Genomic DNA, 12,411 nt, shown 5'->3' with positions numbered 1-12,411 from the left:
TATACACACACACACACACACACACACACACACACATATACATACACACACATATACATACATACATACATACACGCACATATACATACACACACACACACACATATACATACACACACTCACACATATACATACACACACACTCACACACATATACATATACTCACACATACACACACACACACACACACACACACATTGGCCTGGCCGTGCGTCACTCAGAAAACAACAGGCCAATCAGAAGAGAGGCTCATGAATATTAATTAGACAGGCCAAAATCAACCTGTTCTCAGCAGAGCTCCTGAGAAAGGAGCTGTAAAAATATATTGAGATTGTTTTTGGTACTTATACCACAAATAAATATTCTTAAGGACATCAAAACCTAAAATAAAACTCCAGAAAGGTGTACAATATGGGACCTTTAAAGCCATACATATTGCATAAAATAATAGCAGCCTGTCCAGACTGAACAACAGCTGTTATCCATCTGTCCTCTGAAGATAAGTGAGACTCAAGAATTTTTACTATTAAAATTATGGTTAAAAAACATTACAACTCCCCAAGAATGAGTGTGAAAATCAGTGTGAAAATAACGTTTTACCTCCCACTGTGCTGACCAAAAAGACTCCCCATTAACACTAGAATGAGTTTCTTGTAATAAAAAATAAAATAAAATCATCTCTTCTTTTAGTATTTTAAAATAACATAAGGGTTTTTCTTTAGTAAGAGCTTGAATTCCCCACAAATTAAGAGAAAAACACAAAAAAAGTTACTAGACATTGAACAAAGGCAGAAGGATTCTACGCAAGAATAGAATTAAGTACAGAACCTATGGGAAGGGCATCCGTGCCTGATCTCTGCAGAAGCATCTAATTGCACCAAGTGGTAAACAATCCATGCTCAAATCCTCTTCAGAAGTGAGTTTAGCATAATCTTCCACATGCTTCACACTTTCTATCATTCCTTCAATTTGTCTCCGGTTACCTTTTGGCAACACGTGAAGGCTAGTTCAATCAACACACTCAACTAGCCATGAGACACATTTTGTTCTAACAGGCTAAAATAAAGTAAATATTCTCAACTCAAACTTAAAATCATTACAGAATCATTAATATGTAGATATACTTGTATCAGTGAAGCATAAAAGTAAGGAAGATCAAATAAGATGAAGATTTGCATGAAAGTTTGTGAGACCGAAAAGTTGCAACTACACAGCTGCCGCCTTGGTGCTTTTGATACAAAAAAAGCAATTGTTTTTTAATTGGTCACGCCACAAGGTGCTACTGTGGCAAAGAAAGGTCTAAATAAATAAATGTAAATAAATCTGGAAATAAACAAATGTCGACATAATGCATAAATAAACACAAAATTAAGTAAATGCATGAATAAACATGGCAATAAATAATTGTGGAAATATATGTCATAAATACATGAATGAATGAATAAATTAGGAAAAATATAATAATACATAAATAAGGAAATAAAATTATAAATATTATCATTTGTAAATATTTGTAGTTTTCTCTCTCTCTCTCTCTCTCTCTATATATATATATATTTCAACATGTATTTCACCAAAAATAAAGACATGTTTTATTATTTGAACGTGTTTCCTTTATGTAAATATCTAAGCACTTTCTGGATTGTAGACATGACTTTTATTTTGATCTGGTGGCATGACGTCATAAGGCTGCGCCGCACTCCTGCATCTGTGTTTCAGCTGAAGAAAGGTTTGTGTTCTTAATCATTTAAAGTGTTTGAATTCATACAAACGCATTCAGTCTATTTTATAGTGTTTACATGCGATGTAAAGTTAATAATTATAGTGTGTAACATTGTAATAGTTTATAGTGACGGGAAATGAAGCACCGAGGCTTCCCCCTCAACTGTATCGTAAAACGGTTAATTAACGTTACTCGAAGCTTTTCAGGACGGTGCACACAACGACATTTTGTGGACAAAAGGTGGAAAAAGCTGCCTTTGCGTCCCAGACAGCCCAGCCGTTTGAGGTAATTAATCAGTTCGTGCTGTGAAAACCTGCATAAAGCAAAGAACGTATATAAATAAGTCTTTCACATGTCAGTCATTGTTTTACACAATATATGAATAAATGAGTCTGAATACATTTGTGGAAAAAATAGGCAAGGATATATACAGTGTTGGGGAGTAACTACTTACAACTAACTAAATTACATAATTTAATTACAAAATAAATGTAATTGTAATCAGTTACAGTTACTGAGAAAAAATGTGTAATTACAGTTATTTATGAAAATGTTAATGATTACAGAGAGGGTTACATCAGAATTTTCACACACACACACACACACACACACATATACATACACACACACACACACACACAATTGATATCTTTCCCAAATTGCATTGACTGCTTTAAAATATGAGACATCAATGTTTAGGACGCATGCTTATTCGTTAACCGTTTTATTTCCTATTTGGATTTATGTATATGCTTTTTTTTTTTTAGATGTTTTTTTTTCCCCGTTTTCCAGTGTTCCTGTCAGCAATCCAAAGATTTGATTTCAATCATATTTATTTATTTAGTCATTTAACAGACGCTTTTATCCAAAGCGACTTACGAATGAGGACAATCAAAATATTAAAGAACAAAAGGTATAAGAGTATAATAATGATTCTCAATCATGATTTCATCACGGCTATTAAACTATATCTTATGATTTAAGTCTGTATTTAACGTCAAAACGATCTTAAAGTAAAAAAGAGGTGTTAAAGTCTGATTTCGTGGCGGCTGTGCTTTAAAATTGAATTATCATCTTAATTCAAGTGCAGAAGGATTTTGAGAAGTCTGACAGTAATTAGTGCTACTGTAAGGTTAACCTGCTTTAAATGTTTCAAAATGACTAACAGTTAAAAACATTTATTAGAAATTGAGAAAATTATTCAAAAAGTAATCAAATGTAATCAGTTACATTAATTTAATAAAGTAATTGAAGTAGTAACACTACTTATTATATTTCAAATAGGGTAACTTGTAATCTGTAACCTATTACATTTCTAAAGTAGCCTTCCCAACACTGGATATATGATCAAAATAAAAGAAGATTATCATAGAATGCGCAGCTGAAGTGATTGTGAAGCGGGGATTAATACTAAATGAACATGCACAAAACTACACGTGCAAATTTATTCGTATTATGATTTATTCGTATCAAAGAAGTGAGTGACACTTGAAACTGCGCAAGTGGTTTGCGTTATTTGAAGCAGAATACGAAGCAGTCACGTGGTTGTGTGCGAAAACGAGGCTTCGGTCGTCACGGATCACATGGTTTTGGCGAAACGAATCAAGCTCCAGTACAGCGCTTCACTGCGAGATGCTTCGGTTTTTTTTTTTATACAAGCTTCGAAGCCTCGGCGAATGTCACATCACTATTTTATATAATAATGAACGTTATTTTGTGTGAGTAAAGCGCATCCCTGAGTAGTGATTCAGATAATCGTAAACGGATCTTTTTGAAACTCCAGAGTAAGTCGATTCAGTTGCTTCACAAAATGATTCAGTGATTCGAATCGCTCGAATAACCGCTCGCTGACGAGACCTGCTGCTCAAAACCGTGTAAATGCAACGAGAACAACAAACACAAATGTGTAATGACAACTTTTACAAACAATTGCAGATGTGTTTTTGTTGTAGCAATTTTTAAACGTGTAATCCAGTGCTTCCCAACATTTTTTAACTCACGGCCCACAAGACCAAACACATATGTTACATTTTTAAATAAAAATTTAAATACACCTGCTATTTGTGTCGCGCAGGTAAAATCTAATTTTCACCAATTGTGTGAGGTTTTACAGCTTTTTTCGATGAGCTTTGCAACACGATAAGATGCCTCCACTCTTAAACCGTGTCCTAACCAGACGCAACCCACTACGGACACCTTGGCAATTGAATCGCCATTGGCTAGTACATTTTTTAGTTCACTCGCCAGACTGATATATATATATACACATGCATACATGCATACATACAGGTGTATATATAAATTGTGTATATATATATAATAAATGTTTGTAAAATGGCACAGTTTTTTAAATATCTGAAAGTACACTCTTAACATCAGTCAGTCAAGCATTATAATATGATGATCAAGTATTATTTAATGATAGAACTTTAGTAATTAGAATTAAAACTTGATAACCATGTTTAAATGCATATTAGTCATTTTATCTGAACATTTTAACTGGACTGGTGGTGGTGCTTTTTTGGTCATTAGTGTATAATAACAATATAAAACGCACTAAGGATTAATGAGCTACTGGATCCATGAATATTAATCAGGTAGTGTGCATTCGCTCGAACTGATTCGCTGAAATCTAAACAGGGACGATAATAGGTGAGCGCCAGCCAATGAGATTGTCGTTTGCGCATTAGTTCCGCCCACTACCGGAGAAAGCGGCAGTTCTTAAAACACTGAAGAATTCCAAAGGAAGTCCGTTATTTTGACAAGAAAATACAACAAAGAATATCGTTTACATGTAGCACGTCAATTCTCTCTCTGCGTGTGTGTGAAACAAAGCGACGGCGAGTCGTGCGCCTTCAGAAGCGCTCAGTCAGAGAGTGTTCGGCGAGTGAAAATATATCTGAGCTAAACTTATACTTAGCCTCCAACTCACACACTGGCGAGTAAAATCTGAGAATTTATTAGCCATTGGCTAATATTAGACATAATTTAATCGCTCAGAGTGAAGATTTAGTTGCATATGCGAGTGATTTACTCACAATGTAGAGGGTTGAGACGTGACAGAATCGATCAAATTCCACAGCCATTTAGAAGCGCAGAAACTCACTGCACTCCCAACGAAATAACAAGTTTATAATCTAATTTATAAATATGAGGCTAAACCTTTTTAACATTATTAAAACTACATACTAAGTGACTACTACCATCTTTATGGAATACACTTGTTGGTTCGCATTGTGTTCACAGTTTTAACGTACATGTTTGCTTTAATTTTTTTTTATATCTGAGGTAACTATCTGTTGTTTTCAGTATGGCTATAAATACCATGCAAAATGATATTCAAACTCACATTAGACACTTTTAGCATTGAATATAGCACATAATCAGTACCTGAGATTATCATTGTTATAGTTTGTATTAGGGCTGGGTTTTGACACAAATTTCACCATTCGATTCTCATTCACAAACTTGCAATTCGATTCGATTCAATATCGATTATTTTGGCTACATATCAGGTACAGTACATGCCAAATTTTCTCAAGGAACAAAAATCTCAACTAATGCTGTAAAATATAGCTAGATGAGAGTCAGTTGGTACTATATTATAATATTGAAGGTTAAAATAGACTGATTTGTGCTGTACAACTGCTTAAATTGCACTTAATGAAGTTTTTATAATAAGTTACAATTACTTCAGTTAGTTTTTTTTTTTTATTTAAATACACACATTTAAATAGTGGCTGTCATAAAAACTTGGACGGATTTATTCAAACTAGAGCCCGAGCGATATATTGTTTAGCCGATATAAGCGTAGAGCCCTGCAAGGGGCGTAACATTTCCGTCACACACTTGAGGAATTCGGCCAATCACAACGCACTGGATAGCTGGCCAATCACAGCACACCTCGCTTTTCAGACCGATGAGCTTTGTAAAAATCTACGTGTTTCAAAAAGGCGGGGCATAGAGGAGAAACAATAATGTACAGTATGTGGAAAATAATGTGTTTTTTGAACCTTAAACCGCATAAACACATTTCATTACACCAAATACACAAAATAATGTTCTTTTTAGCAACATAATATGACCCCTTTAATGTGTTGTAGCCAGGAATATTTAGTGTGCATACTCGTATCTCTGTGTGTTGGAGATTTGATTTTAAAAAACAAAAACGAATTATTCCTGTCGTAGAAAACGTTGTGGCACCAAGAAAGGCTACTATGAAGGGGGGCTCTTGGGTTTGCTATAGCTCCAGGGCCCTATGTGCTCTTAATCCGGGCTTGTTTAAGTCCATTAACTATCACTCTGACTCCCTTACCAATGCACTGACTACCGAACTAGAGAGCTAATTGAGACGCACCCAGAGATTTATTTATTTTATTTTTTATTTTTTCTGTTAATTGTTCTCATCTAAACAGGACAAAGTGTTCAAACACACAGGAAAACTCTTGCTGATGCGACTGAGATCCACGTGACACACGATTATAAAGATGGCGTTTATTAAAGAGGAGAGTGAAGACGTGAAGACTAAAGAAACATTCAGAGACAAACATGAAGATACTGAGGAACAAAGAGGTTGGTTTTCATTCTCAAAGCTAAACTATCTTATGAACTGTCCTGTACATTTTCTCAATTGATTTGCCTTTGGCAGGTTTTTGTACACTGTCTGCCCTCCTGCAGCTCTCTTTTTTGAAAGGATTTCAGCTTCACTTTTTTTCTTAAAGTTCTCTTAAAGGCCATTTTTTACTCTTATTTTAGCGCTCTGATTTAAAAAAAAAAAAAAAAAAGAAGATTGGAGTAATGGCTGCTGATTAAAATGGAAAAAAGGTATTTTAAATTGTAGTAATATTTCACTATATTACAGTTTCCTAAAAAAAAAAAAAAAAAAGAAGCTTTTAAAAGGTTGTGTCTCACTTCATATTTAAATGTCCATGTTCACTGCTAGGACTGAGTAACATTTTTGCATATGAAATAGATAAATAAAAGTTGTCTAACTTGCTCTGATATCATGCTGACATAAGCAAAATAAACTCTGGCGACAGCAGTTGCTTTCATCGACTAGGGCTGCTCCCTAATAGTCTACTGAATTTTAGTCGACGAGAAGAGGCTTAGTCGACTAACATTTTATTAGTCGGTTAGTCTCAGAATTAAATGGTTCGTGTCCGTGACGGAGAGATCATTAACAGCTGCTCCTTGAGGTAATTACAGTGTATTAGGCAGGAAATCAAGACAGTCTCCTATCATTCATTAATCTCACATATGGCTTAACATTTTGAAGTAAGTAGTGGCAGTTTTACACGGCCACTCGCTCTTAACTTTAACCTAGATAATTGTGCGCTATTAGGGTGCATTTCCGGGTGCTTGCGCAGAGTTTGGAAGCTATTAGCATGTTTACTGCATGACATGAAGGTGCTGGAGAGATTATTGGTATTTTTTTATGCCATCATTTGTGTTCATGCAGATACATGCAGAAAACATAATTTGAAACTGTAAAGAATCTACTTTTATTTGTGTACTCACATTATCAACAAAACGTTGTACTTTTGTAAAATAAAGAAAACAAGATGAAATGCACATGGAACTTCACAAAATACAACTTAATTATCAGGCCCGTGAAAAAGCACACTCAAGATGAAATGCACTTAACAAAGAACACCTGGCGTTAATTAAAAAAAAACATTTTCCAAGGTTAAAATAGACCAAAACTTCTGGGAAATGCGATCTATTAATATGTCTGTCAACGGTATTTTAAAATTTACTTTTAGGAACATTAACTTGGACAAAGTTAAAGAATTAGAGGGAAAAAATTATTTTGCTTCTGCAGTTCAAAAATTTGAAAGAAGAACACCAATTATTACAATAGGTGCCTGCCCTCGGTCCTTGGCCCCTTGTTAGATCTCCTGGGTCAAACTTATTTTATTTCATTTTTTAAATAGAGGGTTTCAATGCAAGCTTGATAAGTTTTTGAGACGTCCTAAATAAGTGAAGAGTTAGCAAGATTGAGAAGGGTTTTTTAGATTACATGCAACACCTCTTGCAGTTGCTTAGTGGATATAAGATGCAGTTGTATGTTAGTTTTGACACTTTACATATTTAAATGTTTTGATGTCTGTTGTTTTGTGTCATTAAACTGGGGTTAACTTTTATTTTTGTTTACCTTAGACCTGATGGCACTGAAAGAGAAGAGTGAAGTACTGAATGAAATGGAAGAGAAAGATCATGATTTCATAAATGGAGAAAAATCTTTTAGTTGTTCAGAGACTGAAAAGACTTCCTCAAGAAAAAGGGCTCAAAAGACAGGAAGAAGTTATTTCACCTGCCAACAGTATGGAAAGGGTTTCAGTCAAACAGAAAGTATTAAAAGACACATGAGTATTCACACGGGAGAGAAGCTATACGCATGCCAACAGTGTGGAAGGAGTTTTACTCACCCTCGACACCTTGGAGTCCACATGAGAGTTCACACAGGAGAGAAGCCTTATGCTTGCCAACAGTGTGGAAAGCATTTCAGTCATAGAGTAAGTCTTAAAAGACACATTAGAATTCACACTGGAGAGAAGCCATACACATGCCAACAGTGTGGAAGGAGTTTCACTCAACCGGGACACCTTGGAGCCCACATGAGTGTTCACACTGGAGAGAAGCCTTACAAATGCCAACAGTGTGGAAGAAGTTTCAACCGGAAAGGAAATCTAAGTTGCCATATGAGAATTCACTATGGAGAGCAGCCTTACACATATGATCAGTGTGGAGATAGTTTTGATCAACATGACATCCTTGAAGTCCACATGAGAACTCGTAGAGAGAAACCCTACATATGCCCTGAGTGTGGAAAGTGGTTTAATCATAAAGGACGCTTTGAAGACCACATAAGAATTCACACTGGAGAGAAGCCTTTCACCTGCCAGCAATGTGGAAAATGTTTCCGTCAAAAAGGAAACCTTGACAGGCACATGACTGTTCACACTGGAGAGAAGCCGTTTATATGTGGTCACTGTGGAAAGAGTTACGGATATCGAGCAGGACTTAAGTACCACATGAGGTTTCACATATGAGAGAACTGTATTTCTACGTTATCAGTGTGAGATGAGTCATGTAATAACACCAGAGAGAAGCCTTTGCTGTGCCATCACTGTGGAAAGACTTAAAGAAACAAGACAATCTTGAGGTTCACAGAAGCATCACGAAGCGCGTTTCCATTACCCTTCAAATTGCGCAAATTGAAAATATTCCTAATGGAAACGCATCAATTTCGCAAAAACACCCATATATCGCAAAAAAGTTTTTACGCTTGCATGAGGTGGTTTTTCAGGCAATGCGAAAAAGGAATAATTCGCAAAAGTGCAATGGAAACGGCTTTTTCGCATTTACAGGTCACATGGCGTATGTAAAAAGTCATATGATCATTCTTCAATGTACTATAACCTCCAAGAAACACTTCATACGTGTCACAATCACTTCCAACACACATATACCGCTCTCCAGTATAAGGGGCTTTCTTTACCATTAATGCTTAGACAATTTACACTGCACACGTCTGCGGTGCAGTGTGGCTCTGATACGGCCACTGAAGCTGAATGCGGCCACAATGCTTGTGTTTATTCCAGAATCCAGCCGCGCCACGCATGTTTCTGAAGCGGCTCTCTGTGCTGCTTCTGTAAAGATACACGCATACGCCTCCTTTGGATAAATATAGCCAAAATCCATTAAAATCCCACCAAAATCTGTTGCCATGACTTATCGTGAGAGGCAAAAGGTTATGTTTTAGTCGCATAACAATACTTGTTTTTAATCGACATTTATAAAATATCGCCAAAGTTTTGCGCAAATCTGTAATGGAAACGGCCTACTGATATAGTTCAAAATAGCTGAGCAGCGGATTTGGGCTTGGTTTACACCTGGGTTTAAAATGTGTTTTGTTTGGTCGGATCACAAATATACTGTCTCTGTATCACTTCTGTCCCCATTTTTTCAAGGGGAGTTTTTTTTTTTTATGTTTTATTTACTAATTTTATTTTAAGCTGTAAAGCCCATTGGTCAGCTGCTGCTGTTTTAAATGGTGCTATATAAATAAATTAAATGTGAAACTTGATCTTGAAACTTAAATGCATGGGATCTTTCAGATCTTTCATTCAAATAAATAAAATATGTTTGTGCAATTTACATATAAACTTGAGTAAGTCTAGGAGGGAAAAAAAATGAAGAAGACTTAGTAAGCAGTGCTGGTGATAGTAAAAAGGAATCAATAAAGAAGGGGATGAATTAAAAATTATAGTGCGATTTAAAGGGGTACGGTGTAAAAAGTGTAATTGCATTAACAAATGCGTTGAAACAAGCAGATGAGATCAAGTGTGCAAAAGTACTTCAAGATGGAGCATTGATTGTAATATGTAATAGTGAAGAGCAGCGAAATAAAGTGATAAAAAGAAAATACTATGTAGGCAATGATTCTAAGTTGCAGTCAAATAGGTAATCAAATATGGATGTGTGGCGTAATAAGTGGGGTCCCATTAAGTGTGAACATGGGAATATAATGGGAGGAAATGTAATGGAAGCCAAACGCTTACAGATAACTAGAGAGTGTTTTGTGTTTTCACCTGAGCTCTTTCTTCCTGTCAGTTTGTCTGTCATGTTTGTCTTTAGCCCAAGCATGCCATCTCTGTTGCTGTAGGTACGTTTGATTTCATAATGGAATCTTAAATGGTAAGCAACATGGGTCATTTTTTATCTGTAAGGTCCAGCAAACTACCACCACACCAGAGCAACTCATTCTCAGTGTAAGGAGTGTTGTGATGCTGCACCAGAACTAGATGACTGGATTATCTCTGCTCCTGCAGTTTATATCAGGGCTGCCTTGATGTATTCATATTTCAAGGACCTTTGTAGCTACATGAAGAAAATAAACTGGTTTTATAAGTGAAGCTGGTAATGCTGTTTTTAATTAGTTTAATCATTACCTGCTGAGAGTTTTATAGATTTAATATTCTTTTATTTGCAGTTGATTTAAATGTTACTTTTAACACTAAGTAATGCAGATTATATAAACGGTAATATTCATTTTATCAAGCCATTCAAATGGTGGACCACCGTCGGGGTCTGGTCCCCAGCTTGGTTCCAACTGGACCGCGAGACAATGGAGGCACCATTATACCATTTCTCAATAAATTGAGCAGCACATCAAAACAATGAAGTGGTTCGCACCACAAGCGCTCATGGTCATTAATTGTAATGATCTATCAGTGTTACATCCTCTAGTATTTTTATCAAGAGCCAGACGTGCTTCATGGAAGCCCTTCTCGTGTGCGTTACTTCTCCATAAGTCATGTCAAGTCATCTTTATTTATATAGAGCTTTTAACAATACAGATAATGTCAAAGCAGCTTTACAGTATCATAGGAAAATAGTGTGTCAATAATGCTAAAGGACAATAGTAAACACTCAATTTTCAATTAAAGGCAGTGCATCATTTAATTCAGTGATGCCATCGTCCAGCTCAGTTCAGTTTAAATAGTATCTGTGAAATCAAGACGACGATATCGCTGGAAATTAAGTGTCCCCAACTAAGCAAGCCAGAGATGGCAAGGAACCAAAACTCCATCGGTGACAGAATTGAGAAAAAAAACTTGGGAGAAACCAGGCTCAGTCGGGGGTCAGTTCTCCTCTGCCAAGAGGAACCAGCAGGTTGATCCATGCTGCAGCAAAGTCACATTGTGCAGAGGACTCATCTGGTTTCCGTGGTCTTGTCCCGGTGGCTGTCTAGGAGACAAGGTCTGCACTTGTTAAAATTACAAAAACAACTGCACTTGTTAAAATTACAAATGACTTGCTTCTTGCGTCATTGCTAGTTTTACTTGATCTTAGTGCTGCGTTCGACACCATAGATCATGACATACTCATAGATCGATTACAAAACTATACAGGTATTCAAGGGCAGGCTTTAAGATGGTTTAGATCTAGTCTCAGCCTCAGATGTCACGCCCACGGACCGTTGGCTAAACGTCCGATACATATGGCACACAAAAGTGGAAACACTTCAGGAGTTTCGAAGTCTCATCGGATTGGTTTAATTATACAGGATTTCCGGGAGACGTGTGTCGCGTTCTTTAATGTTCCGCCTGGAAACAAAGATGCTGTGACACCAAACCCCCTCATGAAAGAAGAAAGCCGTCATGTTTACAGCTGTGACCACGAGCGCTTATCAGGATCAACTAAACGCTGGATTTTCAAAAGTATGTGAAAAATGTAAAGTTCGCGACATAGAATCTTTAAAATACGTCCGAGAGTTTTACACACCGGTCTGTTATTGTGGCGACATTTCCAAACCCTGAAACGTGACAATGAACGAAACGAACTGTGATTGGTTGTTTGACATGTGGGTCAAATGGCCTCATGGGCGGGCCTTGGCCAATGAAAGCTGCCATGGATTCCAGACCTTCAGCCGTCGGTCTGAAAGTCTGGCTACGCGAGACTAGTTTAGATCCTACCTGTTCGATTGCTACCACTTTGTTTATTTAAATGGGGAGTCATCTCAATTATCACCAGTAAAGTATGGAGTGCAACAAGGATCTGTCCACGGTCCTCTGCTATTTTCAATATACATGTTGCCCCTTGGTAATATTATTAGAAAATACGGGATTAGTTTCCACTGTTATGCTGATGATACTCAACTATATATCTCAACAAGACCAGA

General features: G+C 36.6%; 1 protein-coding gene across 1 annotated transcript in view; it reads left to right on the top strand.

Moving 5' to 3' along the window:
• The first annotated feature begins 8,166 nt into the window (after window positions 1-8,166).
• Window positions 8,167-12,411, top strand: part of LOC107692125 (gastrula zinc finger protein XlCGF8.2DB-like) — an 18,901-nt gene continuing 14,656 nt past the window's right edge. The window contains exon 1 of the mRNA XM_016491046.1: window positions 8,167-8,674. Within this exon, the coding sequence (XP_016346532.1) occupies window positions 8,174-8,674 (501 nt within the window). The 5' untranslated portion in view covers window positions 8,167-8,173. The remainder of the gene's footprint in view (window positions 8,675-12,411) is intronic.

The sequence above is a fragment of the Sinocyclocheilus anshuiensis genome, unplaced genomic scaffold (assembly GCF_001515605.1).
Source record: "Sinocyclocheilus anshuiensis isolate Anshui unplaced genomic scaffold, SAMN03320099.WGS_v1.1 scaffold998, whole genome shotgun sequence".
Lineage (NCBI taxonomy): Eukaryota > Metazoa > Chordata > Actinopteri > Cypriniformes > Cyprinidae > Sinocyclocheilus > Sinocyclocheilus anshuiensis.
This window is presented reverse-complemented; position numbering and strand designations above follow the sequence as displayed.